The 21,489-nt window shown below is 36.1% G+C and overlaps 1 protein-coding gene across 2 annotated transcripts in view; it reads right to left on the bottom strand.

The window, feature by feature from the left end:
- The window catches only part of LOC110446471, a 127,551-nt gene that overhangs the window by 6,265 nt on the left and 99,797 nt on the right, over window positions 1–21,489 (bottom strand). The window contains exon 6 of one of the 2 annotated variants that reach the window (XM_021492028.1): window positions 380–637. In XM_021492028.1, the coding sequence (XP_021347703.1) occupies window positions 380–637 (258 nt within the window). The remainder of the gene's footprint in view (window positions 1–379; window positions 638–21,489) is intronic. The other variant, XM_021492824.1, reaches the window with a different exon arrangement.

Genomic DNA, 21,489 nt, shown 5'->3' with positions numbered 1-21,489 from the left:
ACATATGATCCTTCTTAACTATTCAATACAAAATAAGAGGCTCAATGGGCCTGTATTATTGTCCACTTCCTTTCTTTTTCGAACTAGACAAAGAGTTAAAATGCAGCTCAAAACATTGCAAAAAAGTTATTTTGATCATTTGTTTTTAAAGCCATCAAATAAAGCATCAACACAAACTATCTGTATATGGTAAAAAAATATACAATTGCCTCTACATAAAATGAAGTACTAGTAAACAATAGCTTAAAAGAAATTAAACAGAGCAAGCATGCACCAAATAAGCATTTAAACACATGTACAAAAGTTACAGTGCCAAAATGGACCGTAACAAATTCTGCAACATGCAACAGAAATTGAAAAGATTTTATTTTTGTCTTACCATTATTTATTTTACCTTGTAGATTGTTTAAGTTGTTGTAATGAAGTGCAGGAGGAGCACCATTTGTAACGACCGATGTTGGCGTTGTCGTGACGGCGCTTGGCGTTGACGATGTGTCCTGTGCTGGTTTACAAAGGATGCGTCGACAGCAGCAGACAATGGACACGATACACACGATGACCACCAGCAGACTGCCCACTGTGATGGTCACTGAGGCGGTCACTCCCAGCGCCATAAATTGGTTTATAAAGCTTTCATCTGAAAAATATATACAATAATAATATTTTAAAATACTCCTAGAATAATTCATCTTTTTTAATTACATATTCTCCTTGAAAAAATGTCATAATAGCAGGTTGACTTACAAAACAATCTCCATCTGTGATCAACACAGTGGAACAGAGCATTAAGAAAATGTGTCAGAATTTCCCACATTAGACTTAATTTGCAGAAATAGATATCTTTTGTAATTTCATATTTTAAAGCATTCCCCTCTGAAACACATGTGAACTCCTCCAATGCAAAAGTTGGAGTAGTTCATTATGAAATTTCAGGGATGAATAAGTTAAAAGTAAATGTCTTATTGCTTAAATCTGGGAGTTCAACTTCATATTCAGATTCAAGATCCCTGTCTCATTGCACTGTGGTATTTCATATATACAGTATTACCTACCCTTAATTTTGTTTAAGATCTACAACTGTAGCACAATTAGGCCAGGACACTTCTGTTGACTAGCTAGCTTGCCTGTTCTAATGAATTTTTACATTTAGAGCATTGTTGTCGATTATATTTTGTTTATTGCATTTTTATGATTTTTTCTCATAAGGTCCCATCCACTAGCTAAGATTTTCTCGTCAGAAATGATTTACCAAAGCTACACCAGAGAAAATAGCAGTGTCAAATGCCTAGTACATTTTTTGGAATTTAACCCATTCACCCCTGAAATTTCATAATTAACAATTCCAAACTATGAACTTTTGAAAAAAAAAAAACCCAAAAAACCAAACAATTGAGAGCCTTTTAACTTGCACTGTCAACTTTAAGCAGAAAGACTTTTCAACTCTTCTGCACAAATTTGCGATACATGTCAATGTAACTGACCAGATTTGGTTTGGTCACACCAAATATTTAATCGGGTGACCAGATATGAAAATTATAACTTGATAATGTCATGGTTTTCATATTCAGCAACTGGACCAGGTTGACCAAATCTGGAGTCAAAACTTCAGAAATGTCCCTGAGCAGCTTGGAGAATTATAATATTCTACTCTCCTATATAACTGTATCTCTTATATAACTCTCCTATATAACTGTATCTCCTATATAACTGTATCTCCTATATAACTGTATCTCCTATATAACTGTATCTCCTATATAACCGTATCTCCTTCTCCTATATAACCGTATCTCCTATATAACCGTATCTCCTTCTCCTATATAACCGTATCTCCTTCTCCTATATAACCGTATCTCCTATATAACTGTATCTCCTATATAACCGTATCTCCTATATAACCGTATCTCCTATATAACTGTATCTCCTATATAACCGTATCTCCTATATAACCGTATCTCCTATATAACTGTATCTCCTATATAACCGTATCTCCTATATAACCGTATCTCCTATATAACTGTATCTCCTATATAACCGTATCTCCTATATAACCGTATCTCCTATATAACTGTATCTCCTATATAACCGTATCTCCTATATAACCGTATCTCCTATATAACTGTATCTCCTATATAACCGTATCTCCTATATAACCGTATCTCCTATATAACTGTATCTCCTATATAACCGTATCTCCTATATAACCGTATCTCCTATATAACTGTATCTCCTATATAACCGTATCTCCTATATAACCGTATCTCCTATATAACTGTATCTCCTATATAACCGTATCTCCTATATAACCGTATCTCCTATATAACTGTATCTCCTATATAACCGTATCTCCTATATAACCGTATCTCCTATATAACTGTATCTCCTATATAACCGTATCTCCTATATAACCGTATCTCCTATATAACTGTATCTCCTATATAACCGTATCTCCTATATAACCGTATCTCCTATATAACTGTATCTCCTATATAACCGTATCTCCTATATAACCGTATCTCCTATATAACTGTATCTCCTATATAACCGTATCTCCTATATAACCGTATCTCCTATATAACTGTATCTCCTATATAACCGTATCTCCTATATAACCGTATCTCCTATATAACTGTATCTCCTATATAACCGTATCTCCTATATAACCGTATCTCCTATATAACTGTATCTCCTATATAACCGTATCTCCTATATAACCGTATCTCCTATATAACTGTATCTCCTATATAACCGTATCTCCTATATAACCGTATCTCCTATATAACTGTATCTCCTATATAACCGTATCTCCTATATAACCGTATCTCCTATATAACTGTATCTCCTATATAACCGTATCTCCTATATAACCGTATCTCCTATATAACTGTATCTCCTATATAACCGTATCTCCTATATAACCGTATCTCCTATATAACTGTATCTCCTATATAACCGTATCTCCTATATAACCGTATCTCCTATATAACTGTATCTCCTATATAACCGTATCTCCTATATAACCGTATCTCCTATATAACTGTATCTCCTATATAACCGTATCTCCTATATAACCGTATCTCCTATATAACTGTATCTCCTATATAACCGTATCTCCTATATAACCGTATCTCCTATATAACTGTATCTCCTATATAACCGTATCTCCTATATAACTGTATCTCCTATATAACCGTATCTCCTATATAACCGTATCTCCTATATAACTGTATCTCCTATATAACCGTATCTCCTATATAACCGTATCTCCTATATAACTGTATCTCCTATATAACCGTATCTCCTATATAACCGTATCTCCTATATAACTGTATCTCCTATATAACCGTATCTCCTATATAACCGTATCTCCTATATAACTGTATCTCCTATATAACCGTATCTCCTATATAACCGTATCTCCTATATAACTGTATCTCCTATATAACCGTATCTCCTATATAACCGTATCTCCTATATAACTGTATCTCCTATATAACCGTATCTCCTATATAACCGTATCTCCTATATAACTGTATCTCCTATATAACCGTATCTCCTATATAACCGTATCTCCTATATAACTGTATCTCCTATATAACCGTATCTCCTATATAACCGTATCTCCTATATAACTGTATCTCCTATATAACCGTATCTCCTATATAACCGTATCTCCTATATAACTGTATCTCCTATATAACCGTATCTCCTATATAACCGTATCTCCTATATAACTGTATCTCCTATATAACCGTATCTCCTATATAACCGTATCTCCTATATAACTGTATCTCCTATATAACCGTATCTCCTATATAACCGTATCTCCTATATAACTGTATCTCCTATATAACCGTATCTCCTATATAACCGTATCTCCTATATAACTGTATCTCCTATATAACAGTATCTCCTATATAACTGTATCTTCTATATAACCGTATCTCCTATATAACCGTATCTCCTATATAACTGTTTCTCCTATATAACCGTATCTCCTATATAACCGTATCTCATATATAACTGTATCTCCTATATAACTGTTATCTCCTATATAACTGTATCTCCTATACAACCGTATCTCCTATATAACTGTATCTCCTATATAACAGTATCTCCTATATAACTGTATCTCCTATATAACCGTATCTCCTATATAACTGTATCTCCTATATAACTGTACATATCTCCTATATAACCGTATCTCCTATATAACTGTATCTCCTATATAACTGTACATATCTCCTATATAACCGTATCTCCTATATAACCGTATCTCCTATATAACCGTTTCTCCTATATAACTGTATCTCCTATATAACCGTTTCTCCTATATAACTGTATCTAAATAATGCTATAGGTAAGGTCATGCTCTTTACTGCACCCTTCTTCAATTTCATATCTATATGGTTTTTTATAAAATAAAATCGGCTGTAGAATCTTAATTCTGCACTGATTTCAACAAATAATTAGTTGTCTCAAATTTTATTTAGCTACCAGTATATATTCGTTTCAATTATTTTGCCATGTTACCTATTTAGCTACCAGTATAGATTCGTTTTAATTATTTTGCCATGTTACCCTATTTAGCGACCAGTATATATTTGTTTTAATTATTTTGCCATGTTACCTATTTAGCGACCAGTATATATTTGTTTTAATTATTTTGCCATGTTACCCTATGTAGAATGATGTATGTACTCATTGACTCCTTAAGCAAATAATGTGTCCTTACAATCCTAAATGAACATGATACTTTTATTCAAAGAAACAATTTATTGTACGGGTCACATTTGCGTAAATAAGCTTTAACTTTAAACGCATTTTTAATTTTTCCTATTGGATAAAAATTTAAACAACATTTATGCATTGCCTGATTCCAAAACATTACACTAAATGTTTCCTGACAAAAATCCAATTTTCCCTTTCATTCAACTCAATTACATAACTCTTTCTGCCTTTTAACATTTTACAAAACGAACAAACACATTTCACAACAAAAGCTATGCCTGTCCTTGCAGAGTGAACTTAAGTCCATTGAAATCTGACATTACACGCTCGGTTGCATTTTAATCTTTATTTTTTTCGCACCACATTGAATTTCATCAAAATATCTGCACCAGTTTTCCCCACAGAGAAATCAAAACCAAATAGCTTTACACAACTGAAACGAAAAGTGTTATCGACAATTTGTTGAAAGTTTAAAATCTCTAAAAGGAATTGATTTATATGGAATTCTTTTGTCCTCAGTGAACTTTTTTTTCCAAACAGAAATTGAAACATCAGCGAAAAAGGCATATGGGCGGTAGAGTTTCACATTATATGGCAGTTGACAAACTACATAAGATTAACCTTAGCCATTTATCTCAATCGTGGAATATATTTCACATGAAATCACAGACAAGGAAGGAACATGGCTGACATATTGCAAAGCATCAATCTACAATGCAGACAAATTCAGTCTTTTGCAAATGTCAGCAAGTGATTATCTTCCTCATACCCTTGAAATTATTTTCTTGCTTTTAACTTGGCAGATCATTTGTTATTAATGAGAAGTCCTACAATGTAGTGATTTATCTACCTATAATTCACCGGGGCCTGTGCCTTGTGACTTTGGGGGAAATGTCACATACAAAAAGCATGATTTTGGAAAGATCAAGTGAATTTTGCATTGATTTTGAAAAAAATACAGCAGAAATTTTCTAGGAAAAGGGGTTTTATAAGACCCCGAATTAAAATCTCTGCAATTGTCTCATAAATCACAACTGAAGTGGAATTTTAAGACCTATATGTGATTTGCAGGGATTTAAAACTTCTTACTTGAAATACTACAGCACGCAGATAGATCTTGAAAAAAGTCTCCCAGGCCAATCAATATTTACATATGCTGAGCTGTGACATGAAATATACTAGCATCTGGCATTTGGTAATTGAAATGATACACCCCTGAATTGTGTATACTACATGGTTCAACATTTAATTTCTGTAAAATGAAAGACGGTGATAATGAATCATTGACAATTGGTCAAAATTTATACCATACTTTATAGCATGGTAGTCTAGTGGTAGGACGCCGGGCTCGTTACCAAAGGGTTGCGGGTTTGAGTCACGTCATGGCACGGTGTTGTATCTTCGAACAAGATACTTTAATTTACTCTGGTTGTTCCAGTCTACTCAGCTGGGAATGAGTACATGGTTGGGCAGTGCTGGAATAGTTGAATGCTAGCTGTGAGCGCCAAAATGGCAGCACCGGCTGTATGCTCCCAGGCTGAGGGAGTTGAGAAAGATATTGTCTGGTTGCAAAGGCCCTATTATAAACCACTGATAATAATTTGTGAACCGCTTTGAGATGACCTAGGACCTAGGTTGTGATAAAGCAGTATATATAAGAACCTCAAATTATTATCATTATTTATTTTTTGACACACACATCAAACTTTGCACTGGTATTTCTGTGTGATGTAAAAGAGATATAAAATGGGTTTAATTCCACTCCACATTCAGTACCGGAAAATATGCGACCTTGAAAAACAACTCTGTGATAATGAAGAGGAATTCATTTACGACAGAACAATTTGAATTTAACTACCACATTCAGATCTGAAAGTGAATCATCACAATATCCTTCTCTCACTGTCGCTCTTAATTAACATCAATTGATATCCTCATTCTGACAATAAGTCTTCATGGAGAAAACTTCAACAGAAAGGCTTCGCCTAGCCAACCTTTCAGGACTATTTCCTTTTGAATTTCTATGTGAACCATACAAAACAAGAACATAATTTTAATGTAATTTTCAGTAATATCAGTAAAGAATATCTGAACTGCTAAGGCTAGATTATTGCTGACCAGATTAAACACTATGTGGATGAGCTACACAGCAGCTAAAGGGAACAAATACTGGCTTAAATGGTATATGTCTTAAAAATATCTAAAAAACTAAAACAGACATCACATTCATTCCTCCTTAAACCAGTAAAGCTGGACAGTATCCAAATATGTTAAATTTAAAAGTACATGTACCATCTATTAAAAGTTCTGTTATTACCATATCAATATGAAATTTTGTTTTCAGTCTTTTTCTACAGTGTATTTCATGTAAAATACATCTTCTGTACATTTAAAATTTTCACAGTTGTCCCAAAATACAGAGTATCAAAATGAAAGATAAATAATTTGCCGGGGGAAGTATCTCCAAGCCAAAATTATATCAACATAATATAAATCAGTTAATTAAGTGACCAGATATGAAAAAGTAGTCTTAACAACCTTGACCTCATTCTGTTATCTTACATAATCAAAGGAATTTGGGAAAACATTATTACACTTGAAAATTTAAAAACAGAATTTGATGAAGATCATTTATTTCCTGTTTGTCCTTCGCTGTAAAATCCGGAATACTTGAGAGAAAAAACAAGATCAGACTTGATTTATTTTCAAACATAACAATTATTTTTTTCGTCTGACTATCAGTGACTACATATTGTTGAAGGAACAAAACACTTACAAAAACACTAGAATCTCCGATGTTTGTCTGCATTGAAATAACAAGGATTGATGATCCAATCAGAACCGGGAATCCCAGACTTGTTCCAATTTCCACAAGAAAAACAAAATATTGTCAATATAGGCTAGAAGGAACCAGGGCCTCGTAATCGAAAAAAATCAAAAAAATCTTGTGAGGCCTCCTCCACTGACAAGCTAAACAGTGCTAAGTGATGAAGGATGTCATTATCTTTGATCTTACGGAGATTCTCAACAGCTGGAACCATTATCACCATCAACTACATGTTTTGCCATTTTGTTATCGAATCCCCGGGCCTTTGCTACATCTTTGTCTCAGCAGCTTGTTAGCCGGACAGTCTGTAATGGTTCCCAACCGGGATATATCTCCGCCTACATTAAGGTGTAATACATATACGATTGAAGAGTTTCGCAAACAAATACATTGTCAAGGGGCAAAAAAAGGATCCGACAAAATTATATATATGTGGTTTTATCCTTACACTCCTCCTAACTCATAGCTGTCGTTTGTGGCTTTTAGAACCTGATTTCTAGGACAGAATTCATGCTTCCGTATTTGCTTTGTGTACAGCTTGAGTAGGGTATTCCCCTGTTACCATGGTGGTGGATCATCCGTACAGAAAGTGTTTCAGGAACTATTCATTACACGTGAACATCGAAGATTTACCACCCATTTAAAATTCCCATAAAAAAGGAAAACACTGAAAACTTTCCAGACTCAAACTCCATGGCAACCATTCCAAAAGTCAACTTAACAAGTGGTTACCGAGTGGTATATCTCAAACAATGTACTGTACATAAATAACACCTCAATCCTCTTCCTTCCCTTTTAAATATATAACAATTTTCAGCTGGTTACTGTCTATTCTGACAACAGATGTTCTGGGTCACATCATTGAATTTCTGATAAACACAAACTTTGGTAGTAAGGGTTGAAGTATATATACTTTCGCTGACATGGAGTACATCAATCTAAAAGAACTTTCTCTACAAGCCCTGGATGTAATCATGCTTGCATGAATGCCATGAGTATTTGATTTGGTTTAAAGTGAAATAATTCCCATTATGACATGACAATTGTGTTGTTGAAGGGTCCTGATTATCAATCATACACCTGCCGTCGATGACAGTCAAAATCTGTTATTATCAATAAAATTCACTCCTGACTTGCTGAATTAATACACAAACAACTCGAAGAATCTGTATTATGAATCCAATTGCATGAATACCTTGAAAGCTCTCATAGAGACTAAACATTAGGATGACAATTAGGAACATTTTTTTTCTCATTTTTGGAATACACAAGCTTACCAAGATCACAGGCTATAACTACTGAGAAGGCAGGTTAACACAGGTATACAGATTGTACAGGGTTCAGTTAAAACAGGTTTTGTTTGTTTGCGTTTTTTGTCCTATTAACAGCTATGGTCATTTAAGGATGTGCCAGATTTTGGTGGAGGAAGAAAACTGGAGTACCCGGGGGAAAACCCCCACCGACCTATGGCTAGTACCTGGCTACTGCCCCACCTAGGCCTTGAACCAAGAGGTGGAGGGCTAGTGATCGTAGATATCAGACACCTTCGTTAGAACAGGTTAGGCCAAAATAAACTCAATAGCATTTCTTTGCTGTATGTCATAACAAATTATTTTATCTGTGGTTCTTAACGCATTCACTCCTGAAGTCACATTTGAACCTTACAAAATCAAAGACTTGGCAAGTCCAGTTTAATTATGCAGGGGTGAATGAGCTAAAAAGCTTTTAATCATATAATCAATCACTTATATTGGCATCTTTTGATATGGTTTAGCTGTCCATAGAAACGGAACATTATTCAATTAACTGTCCTTCCAAAAGAGGGTTGACATTTAAAGTCAGGTACTTACAGTAACAAAGACATAGAAGGTAGGAGCAAAAAATAGATAAAGTTTCATTTTTGTTAATTAGGGCACAACAGAATGTTCATCTCTCCAATTTCCCATACACTGAAAGACATAAAAGAAACCTTGGTTCTAGCTGGGCCCTTACATCAACATTTTACATGGTAACCCTTGGTTCTACCTGGGGCCTTACATCAACGTCTTACATGGTAACCCCTGGTTCTACCTGGGTCCTTACATCAACCTCTTACATGGTAACCCTTGGTTCTAGCTGGGCCCTTACATCAACGTCTTACATTGTAACCCTTGGTTCTAGCTGGGCCCTTACATCAACGTCTTACATTGTAACCCTTGGTTCTAGCTGGGCCCTTACATCAACATTTTACATGGTAACCCTTGGTTCTACCTGGGGCCTTACATCAAAATCTTACATTGTAACCCTTGATTCTACCTGGGACCTTACATCAACGTCTTACATGGTAACCCTTGGTTCTAGCTGGGCCCTTACATCAACATTTTACATGGTAACCCTTGGTTCTACCTGGGGCCTTACATCAACCTCTTACATTGTAACCCTTGGTTCTACCTGGGACCTTACATCAATGTCCTACATGGTAACCCTTGGTTCTACCTGGGACCTTACATCAACCTCTTACATTGTAACCCTTGGTTCTACCTGGGGCCTTACATCAACATCTTACATTGTAACCCTTGATTCTACCTGGGGCCTTGCATCAGCCTCTTACATGGTAACCCTTGGTTCTACCTGGGACCTTACATCAACGTCCTACATGGTAACCCTTGGTTCTACCTGGGACCTTACATCAACCTCTTACATGGTAACCCTTGATTTCACCTGGGGCCTTACATCAACGTCTTACATGGTAACCCTTGGTTCTACCTGGGGCCTTACATCAACGTCTTACATGGTAACCCTTGATTCTACCTGGGGATTTACATCAACCTCTTACATGGTAACCCTTGATTCTACCTGGGGCCTTACATCAACATCTTACATGGTAACCCTTGATTCTACCTGGGTCCTTACATCAACATCTTACATGGTAACCCTTGGTTCTACCTGGGGCCTTACATCAAACTCTTACATGGTAACATTGATTTTACCTGGGGCCTTACATCAACATCTTACATGGTAACCCTTGATTCTACCTGGGGCCATACATCAACCTCTTACATGGTAACATTGATTCTACCTGGGGCCTTACATCAACCTCTTACATGATAACATTGATTCTACCTGGGACCTTACATCAACATCTTACATGGTAACATTGATTCTACCTGGGGCCTTACATCAACCTCTTACATGGTAACCCTTGGTTCTACCTGGGGCCTTACATCAACATCTTACATGGTAACCCTTGGTTCTACCTGGGGTCTTAAATCAACCTCTTACATGGTAACCCTTGGTTCTACCTGGGACCTTACATCAACGTCTTACATGGTAACCCTTGGTTCTACCTGGGGCCTTACATCAACCTCTTACATGGAAACCCTTGGTTCTACCTGGGGCCTTACATTGACCTCTTACATGGTAACCCTTGGTTCTACCTGGGGCCTTACATCAACCTCTTACATGGTAACCCTTGGTTCTACCTGGGGCCTTACATCAACGTCTTACATGGTAACCCTTGGTTCTACCTGGGGCCTTACATCAACCTCTTACATGGTAACCCTTGGTTCTACCTGGGGCCTTACATCAACCTCTTACATGGTAACCCTTGGTTCTACCTGGGGCCTTACATCAACCTCTTACATGGTAACCCTTGGTTCTACCTGGGGCCTTACATCAACGTCTTACATGGTAACCCTTGGTTCTACCTGGGGCCTTACATCAACGTCTTACATGGTAACCCTTGGTTCTACCTGGGGCCTTACATCAACGTCTTACATGGTAACCCTTGGTTCTACCTGGGGCGTTACATCAACATCTTACATGGTAACCCTTGATTCTACCTGGGGCCTTAAATTAACCTCTTACATTGTAACCCTTGACTCTACCTGGGGCCTTACGTCAACATCTTACATGGTAACCCTTGGTTCAACCTGGGACCTTACATCAACGTCCTACATGGTAACCCTTGGTTCTACCTGGGTCCTTACATCAACCTCTTACATGGTAACCCTTGGTTCTACCTGGGGCCTTATATTACATCAACGTCTTACATGGTAACCCTTGGTTCTACCTGGGACCTTACATCAACGTCCTTCATGGTAACCCTTAGTTCTACCTGAGGCCTTACATCAACGTCCTTCATGGTAACCCTTAGTTCTACCTGGGGCCTTAAATCAACCTCTTACATGGTAACCCTTGGTTCTACCAGGGGCCTTACATCAACCTCTTACATGGTAACCCTTGGTTCTACCTGGGGCCTTACATCAACATCTTACATGGTAACCCTTGGTTCTACCTGGGGCCTAATATCAACCTCTTACATTGTAACCCTTGATTCTACCTGGGGCCTAATATCAACCTCTCACATTGTAACCCTTGATTCTACCTGGGGATTTACATCAACCTCTTACATGGTAACCCTTGGTTCTACCTGGGGCTTACATCAACCTCTTATATGGTAACCCTGGGTTCTACCTGGGGCCTTACATCAACATCTTACATGGTAACCCTTGATTCTACCTGGGGCCTTACATCAACCTCTTACGTTGTAACCCTTGATTCTACCTGGGGATTTACATCAACCTCTTACATGGTAACCCTTGGTTCTACCTGGGACCTTACATCAACGTCCTACATGGTAACCCTTGGTTCTACCTGGGGCCTTAAATCAACCTCTTACATGATGACATGCAGTGGGATACACCTGACCTGATTCTGCATAGGGAGGTGAAAGAAAAGCAAAATTAAGTATTGCAGCAAACTGTTTCTTAAGACTCATTTACATTTTAATAATCAATGGCAAGCTACATTTTCTATCTGGCAAAAATACACCTGATTTTTTTTTGCTTGATCAATGAACTGAATAATCCCGAAAAATCTCAAATACACCAGCATAAAGAAACGCTGCAGGTGAAATGCCCTGTACACACACAGACAAAATAATGTTTTTTGTTTCAGAGCTCTAAAGCAAACTAGTACTGATGCCAATCAATCGGACTAGTTGTCAGAAACACCTTATCTACAAAGCGATAAAAATTGCCGGAAGGAACATCGACCCCAGATGTATATAAATATATTCTGATTGAGGAATTAGGATTAATGGGCATTACAATGATGTGATGTGAGGTGCCGAGATGCTTCAGATGACAGGTCATCACATTTACCACCATCACACCCGTCAATCTGAGATTAAGTCCAAACTGCCTGCTATATCAAGCTGCTTTGTCTAGACTTTTTCCATCAACAGAGCCGTTTCTTAATTTGACATCAAGAAATCACCTGAGGATCCTTAACAGATATCTGACAGATAGAATTCTACTTACCAACAAGACCTACCACAAAGGTTATTCTGCAACAACGACCCTATTTATTTAATATATGTCGACAAGTTCAATAAAATTTTAAAAACATGATGATGTAAACGCCAGTTCATGTTCATGATCAGTAGTTAACCTTGACTAAGAATTTTACCCTTGACCTAGTTTGACTAAAAGTGTTTCATATTTTGACCGTGCCTGATTCCATTTTGTCATTTCTGACCTTGACTATATATATAAATTCTAATATTTCACTGTTAACCTTGATCTGGTTCTACTATTTCATCCTTAGCCCTAAATGCTTCCAGTGTTTCATTGCCGTCTTTTACCTTTCATCCTCACTGATCCAAATATTTCAACCATTAATTATCACTATTGCATCATATAATCCTTAACCTTGATTGATCCAACCATCCAATCTACATTTGACCTTGACTGATTAAATTACTTCACCTTTCACCTTGACTTATCTTAGGATTTTTCTTGACCTTGATCAATTTAAAATTTGTATGTTTGACCTTGACAAAAACAGTCATTTGCTTTTTGACCTTGACTGATCCATTATTTCACTTTTAACTCATTCACCCAAGAAGACACATTTGAACCCTTCCAATTCAAAGGTTGGATTAGTTCATTATGCAATTTCAGGAGTGAATGAGTACTTAAAATTTGGCTGATCCTGATTTTTCATCTTTTGACCTGACTCCTTAGATCTGGGTCTGAGGTATACAAATAAGGCACTAGAGTGTTGTATGTCTAACACCTTAGCTGAGAACACCAGCCCACCAGCTGTCTGGGGATGTCATACAACAAAATCAACCTCACAGGAAGTCCAGTCAAGATGGACAAGATGCTTAGCCCCAGCTCAGACAGATTCTATATATATATGTATACACTGAAATTCTTGTTATCACACAATATTAGCTCTGGCACAAGCTCTTATTGCATCAAAGTAATATCCTGATAGAATCAAAGCATTCTTGTGATCGAGAAACCTGGTCTTCATCAGAAAGAGGTTTTATTTATATCCACTATCAATTAAAACATTTAAGAGATCAAGATTCGATCATGTCCAATGTTGGTGAGGGATTTTAATTTCCTCTTCTTCCTAGCTACTTAACCATAATAAATCAATATTCCAGAGGTTTTTTTAGAACTCTCTCCCCTCCTTTCTACCTCAACATTTCCTGTTAGCAGACAGGAAATGATACACATGAATATATCTGAGATTGTGGGCTTCAAAGTCCATTACAAATATATAATTAATTTGTGACCTTTTAAAGCGGGAGTATAAATAAGCTTATATTGTGAGTAGATAGGATTGAGATATGTTTCAAACAAATCTATTTCTGGTTAAAACTTTGTAAATATGAGAATATGAAGGTTTATATCCTTTGAAATCTAGTACATGTATTATTGACTGAGTACCTAAGAACAGAAAGTAGAGAAAATATTCAGTTTGAAGGTTTAAATTAATTGGTAAATAAATAAAAGTAAAAAACTAAGGTATTTTATAGCAAGATCGGTAAAAAAAAAGGATTTTCAGAAGAAGAGTTGATGTCCTTATTAGACAGGGTTGGAATACTGTATTTAACAGTGGGATTGTTAGAACACCATACAAGGCGAAGCTGGTATACACAGGGATCATAAATACACAAAGCCTGTATTCATGAAACTATTCTCATGCTCAATCAAGCATGGAATTTTTACTCAAACCGAAATTCTTGTTTCATCTTGCTAAATCCATGCTTCAGCATGAGAACATGCAGTTTCATGAATACGGGTCCAGGTACCACTTTATAGCCTCAATACAAACTCATTCTTAAGCTTCAAGGTGAACAGCTTTTACCAGGTACCAATTAATCAAAGTTTTGCTTTCTTCAAGAACTAGATATTTTGTCAACTTTGAGTCTTTGAACATTGATTTAGCCTCTCTTACTTGTAGATTTAACATGAGGTTTTCATTGAAAACCAATACACATGATTTTTTACTTAACCAAACTGTTACTGTATGTATTTGGTACAATATAGGTAACGCTCCAAAGACACCCTTTGAATCCTGATACAAGTTTAACTTTCAATCCTAATTGATGCCCTTGGTGTACGTGACTCTTCTTGATCGACCCACACATGGGATCTCAAGGCTTTTTTGTTGCTGATATTGAATACATACAAACTAAAATGTCATACTTGATTTCTGTAACACAGCTATTAATGATATTAGGTTATTTAGGTTATATAGGTTATAGGTTATATAGGTTATAGGTTATATAGGTTATATAGGTTATATAGGTTATAGGTTATATAGGTTATAGGTTATATAGGTTATTTAGGTTATATAGGTTATATAGGTTATATAGGTTATTTAGGTTATATAGGTTATTTAGGTTATATAGGTTATTTAGGCTATATAGGTTATTTAGGTTATATAGGTTATTTAGGTTATATAGGTTATAGGTTATAGGTTATATAGGTTATATAGGTTATATAGATTGCTAGGTCTTGCGTTTGCTGCATAATGTTACGTCAATCATATAAATATACAAAATGCCAACAGATTTTATGCATTTGCCTGAATGACATTAAGACCTAACAATTTGGCATAAACACTAACAATGATAGATACTACACACATATAACAATATCTGTCGGCGCTTTCTCAAGTCTCAGACAGATAAATGTCACAGTCCATTGTACGGTTTTAACGGCATCTTTCAGTGTCGGAAATGCCACAAGGGTATCACAAGGCTTAATATTTCGCGCCTGTCGGCGGGGACGTCTCCTCATGACACCAACTACCACACTACACACGACTCCCTAGATGAGAATGTTCCTAGAAATGTTGCTTTGTCACAGTTTTTCATGCGAGATGTCGATGATGAAATTAACATCTCCGGGGAAATAAACAAGTTTCCTTATCTACACCAACACTGGTCAACCTGTCCATTACGATGACCATTTTCTCCCCTTGGTATTAGCTTTTCCTTATATAAATCTCTGATGCGAATCTTTCCAAATCTCCGGACTTTTCCCCGACTTGCTGTGTCCAGATACGCTGTGTCCAGATACGGTAAGCCGACACCATGTTTGAATCAGCTTAGTAACAATATAATGAAAGTTCAGGCCCGGAAGCCAGAATTCATTATTAAACGATTCCAGCTGTATGCTAGACACTATCCTAACATATGCTTGCATGAGGCAGTCAGCAAGAGAAAGTCATTCTTTTCTTTGTTGCATTGCACTGACTACATACAGCTGTTTATAAATACATATTTACATTTGCTTCACATTGCCACTATATAAACCTACCAAAGGAAGCTGTAATTTACGAGACCATGGATCTGGTGTGGTGATCATGCCGTCATTACAATTATGACATCATGATCGTAAAGTTGGAAATAGCTGGCCGATACTATAGTGCTATTGGCTATTCCATTTTTTTTAATTTACCTTTTCAATCAGAATATTAGTTCAATGTTAAAATCAATAGAAAATAAAAAAAGTAAGTATTATTGAATTGCATTCTGCTCGGAGTTACTAGCCATACAGTCGGAACAGGATTAAAGACAACTACTTGTTAGCTTGAGGACTGTAACTCAAAACTCATCCCCACACATCAACCCAAAATATAGGTCTGTAACATTTCTTCTGTGTGCTGGGACTGGGAGTTTCTGCTGATTGTGTAGATATCTTGTCTTCTGAAGTAATTTAGTTTTGTGTTGAGTAAAGATATTATGAATTAAAGGTCATGTCGTCATCAAACAAAAGCAAAATCATAACTGGGCTGGAAATCTGACAACAGTATGGAGAGTGCAGAGACACCAAAACAAAAGGGAATCAACTTCATAAACCCAATATGTCGTTCTGAAATAATTGTACACTAATACTGCATCAACAGATTATGTTTCATGGTCCATATGGCACAGCACAGCTTTGTTTTCCTTAATCACTAATTACAGCACCATTTTGGGTGTCAGAAATTGTCTAACAAAACATCCAAAAGATTTTCAGGAATTATAAAATTGAGAGAGAGAAAACATGAAATTTTATGATAGGCATACAAGAGCAGATACACTTAATATATCAAATATGGTAGCTATATAGGTTGTATTGTTTCTAGTAGACGCATGGAATGTATTCCTTAATTGTGGAAGACATTGATATTTTCAAACAGTTGTAAATCATGTCATAATGATCATGGTACAGTTTGCTCATTGTATCAAATTGAGGTCTTCCCTCACACCAGTAAGGGAACACAGCTACACAGTTCATTTGTCAAAAGAATGTTTTACTTTGTTTTAACATATCCTGATAGTTGTGTGTAAGGCTTAACTCTCTGCTGAATCAGTGTTTATCCTCGTCATTCAATGCTTAAATTCCTTTTTACAAGTTTCAACTTGCAATAGACAATTTGGAACAAAGCTATGATTGCAAACAAAATTTTAAAAAATCTGACTAAAATACAAAACACAACACCTTAAAAAGTTAATAGGAAGATAAACAGTAAGTGAGGTACAGTGATTTGGTATTTACACCAAAGCCTCCTTCTATTCTGGGTGAAATTTTTTTTTTACTGTAAATTCTGCCTACACCAAAGCCTCCTTCTATTCTGGGTGAAAAAGAAATTTTACTGTAAATTCTGCCTTGACTGGCAGACGTAATTTTACCTTCCATCTTCCTGGTGCTTGGATTCAGTACTTAAGGTCACTGACAAACTTGCTTGCAATGACTTTGCATTAGTTACGATGCTCAGCCTTTCGGCAATGTGTATATGTAGTTCGATCTGTTTTTATGGCTTTTTGTCAAGGTCATCTACATGTTTGTGCTTTTTCTCATCAATTATGGCGCTCACTCAATGACAAAATTAGCCTCCAGCCTGTATTTGTCCCCGAGAAGGTGCTGTTCTTGCTCGCTTTACAGACTTATTTGTATGAAACCATCACTTAGCACTTGTAATTTGTTTGAAATATCTGCCTCTAATCGCCGAGAATCTTGAAGCTAGAATAAACCTCATATAGCTTCACTACGCATAGTGTTAGATTGTTTTTCTATATCCATTAGGATTTTAACACTGTTTTTCTGTTTTTGTTTCAAGAATGAGATACAGCCAATTTGTGTTTTGTGAAATCAATCAACTAGTATGACTGGCTCTTAAATGAGGTATTATCAGTACTCAGATATATTAAGCCTTGTAACTCATTCACCCCTGAAATTTCATAATGAACTATTCCAGCCTTTGAATTGGAAGAGTTCAAATGTGTCTTCAGGGGTGAATGAGATAAAGTCTTGTACAGATGGCCAGCTGTCTGACTGTTGTTATGTCTCTGACTAAAAAGAGAATTTCACTTCCAAATGACAGCCATTTAGTCTCTAGAAGGAACTTTATACTATAGTCTACCCACTGCTCAAATTGGTAGCATACTTTTGATAGACAGGTGTTCCTCTAAGGGGAGACAAGAATTCTCATTACTGATAGCTTCAAAACAGAGCACTAAGAAATGAAAATAGAAGCATATTTGTTTAAAATCTAATAACATTTTACCTGTAATTATTCAAGACGGACCGTTCTTCAGAAATGGGTTTAACTAAGTTCTTAGCTTACTCCAATATTTACTTGTAAAGCTGGAAGAATTAAATTTCCTGTTATGATCCTTTTTTGTCATCTTTCCTTCCAAGACAGCAGAGTTAATAGAAAGCATGGAGTCATATACAGGCGAAATATGGGAGTTATACATACATACGAAGCTTTTTTATTTTATTTACTTTGTCTCATGTCGGCAGACTGGTCGTCCATTATCCTTTCCACAGTTGTAAGATTTAAATTAATAAAAGAATGGAATAATAACAGGATACAAATTTAAATTAACACAAATTAAATCTTTAAAATATCCAACTCATGATTGGACACATAATCTCCGATAAAACTACAGATCATCTGAACTTGATCAACTGACCTATACAACTGCCATTATTTCTTGTAGGACACAGAATCTGGTTACCAAAGCTCAGCTGCTATATATAGGTAACGACCCATAACATCCTGTCTTACAAATGGCTGCCAATTGGACAGTCCACTGATGGCTAGGTTATGGGTCTGGGAGGGAAACGATCCAAATTGCATATTGCTCCATCCTTACTGTGTGACATATCCCACCCAGAGCTAAGTGACAAACGATTAGGAGAATTGCATGAAAGAGATTACACAGAAAGTAGGATTCCGACAGAATATAAATATAAAATCCAGCTTCTTTCGGGGAATTTTTCAGCAAAACCCCACATTTCGTTTTTACCCTTTTCAGTAATCTACTAAACAGCCTTCTAAAAATGTCATGATGTTCGACACTTTCGGTGTAGTTTTTATATTTATTTTAGGGTACATGGCACACATTTCCCAGTGTTTTGCCATACTTCTCATTTACATGTGAAGAAGCAAAATTCACATGACAGCCAAAGAAAATACATCCCATCATATTTACAAAGATTTTTGTTAATAATGCAGAAAATTTGCATCCTTTGTCATGATTATCCAGATTGTGAAATGAATTAAGTATTAAGATCTTATTTTGTTAAATTTTAACTGATGCTCATGCTTTAGCTCATTCACCCCTAAATATGCCCAGTCTTTGATTTAGCAAGGTTTAAATGTTACTTTAGGACTGAATGGGTTAAAGAAACCAAATTTGTTACTAGAATTGTTCTCTGTTTCATTAATCAAGAAACTAATGTCAAGGTGAAATTTTACCTAGACATTAAACATCTGAACGGTTATTAATCACAGCTGGTACCTAGGATATTCAAAACAACTGTTTGTTGACATAAAGAGAAGGACATTATTTTAGAAACACAAAGTTGAAATGATAAACTTACATTTTTCTGATGAATTGTTTTTAGAAATTTAAATAAAATTTCATTATCTTTTGTCAATGTGGTAACAACACATTCAAGACAGTTCAAAGATAAAAACTATATCTTTTGCAAGGACTATGACAGCACAGAGAATTTTAATTTTAAAGCTGTGTAGTAATACTTTCTTCATACTAAACAGCAATGGTCTGCATTAAAATGAAAACACCTGCATTCTCTTACAAAAAAGCTACCATTTTCATGTTAGCACGAAAGTCAAGAATGGGACAAAAATTAAATACCCGGGCAGATGTCCAAATAGTTTTCATTTCCTCCAATCACTTGTTATACCTCCATATAGTAGGATATAAGTGATTTGCATGACCAAAGAAATTGCCACGCAGAACTTCATTTGTTACATATTGACATTTAAGCAAGAGCTATACACAATCTATTTCCTTCTTGTAGAGTCTGGGAAGCTCTAGCATGACCGAAGAAATCTTTCATGTTTTGTTTGGTAAAATATTTACAGTCGAATGCCAGCTGCAATTGTACTCTCTGCATGAAGCCACGAATCTATAGAATTTGGGCCGAAAATCTTTGTCATGACTGAAGTCATTTTCATCACTACACACAGCTACATACAATACCAATGTATCACAGACAGTGGGATAGGGACTTTCGGCCATAATGCCAAGGTCACTTAAGAACCTTCAAGTACAGTTAAAGGTCAGTTTCTGTACTGACCATAGTTTGGTTTACGCTTGAGAGCAGACCTGATAAAACAGATATACTACAGGCTGTAATACAATGGCCTTCAAAAGGATAAAGACAGCTGGGAGTGTGCTTGATATAGTTGACCGACTCCTTTCTCTCCTGATGTCCAGTTAACTGGACAAGGCTAGGTGTACTCCTTTATCTGTTATATATTACAATATGTTGTTATCATTCCCTATCTTCCTTGATAGTAATGTTTATGTTATCTTAATCATCACTTTTTTGGCATAGTCACTATATTGTAGTTCATATAGCATATATCAACTTACAAGATTTATATAACACATGTACTACACTTCCCCATCTAAAAGGAGGTGAGGGGTGGGGGACAAGTTTCTTCTCCGACCCTGTTGGTCATGTCATATGCCGCGGTCACATCTTACGGTCACGCACGTAGCTGACAGTAGTGTGGGTCATTTATTATGACCATAGTTAACCGTAGTGTCGGTCATTTATTATGACCATAGTTGACCGTAGTGTGGGTCATTTATTATGACAATAGTTAACCGTAGTGTGGGTCATTTATTATGACCATATAGGTAACCGTAGTGTGGGTCATTTATTATGACAATATAGTTAACCGTAGTGTGGGTCATTTATTATGACAATAGTTAACCGTAGTGTGGGTCATTTATTATGACAATATAGTTAACCGTAGTGTGGGTCATTTATTATGACAATATAGTTAACCGTAGTGTGGGTCATTTATTATGACCATAGGTGACTGTAGTGTGGGTCATTTATTATGACAATAGTTAACCGTAGTGTGGGTCATTTATTATGACAATATAGTTAACCGTAGTGTGGGTCATTTATTATGACAATAGTTGGCCGTAGTGTGGGTCATTTATTATGACCATAGTTGACTGTAGTGTGGGTCCTTTATTATGACAATAGTTGACCGTAGTGTGGGTCATTTATTATGACAATATAGTTAACCGTAGTGTGGGTCATTTATTATGACCATATAGTTAACCGTAGTGTGGGTCATTTCTTATGACAATAGTTGACCGTAGA

Source organism: Mizuhopecten yessoensis, unplaced genomic scaffold (assembly GCF_002113885.1).
Source record: "Mizuhopecten yessoensis strain PY_sf001 unplaced genomic scaffold, ASM211388v2 scaffold13, whole genome shotgun sequence".
NCBI lineage: Eukaryota > Metazoa > Mollusca > Bivalvia > Pectinida > Pectinidae > Mizuhopecten > Mizuhopecten yessoensis.
This window is presented reverse-complemented; position numbering and strand designations above follow the sequence as displayed.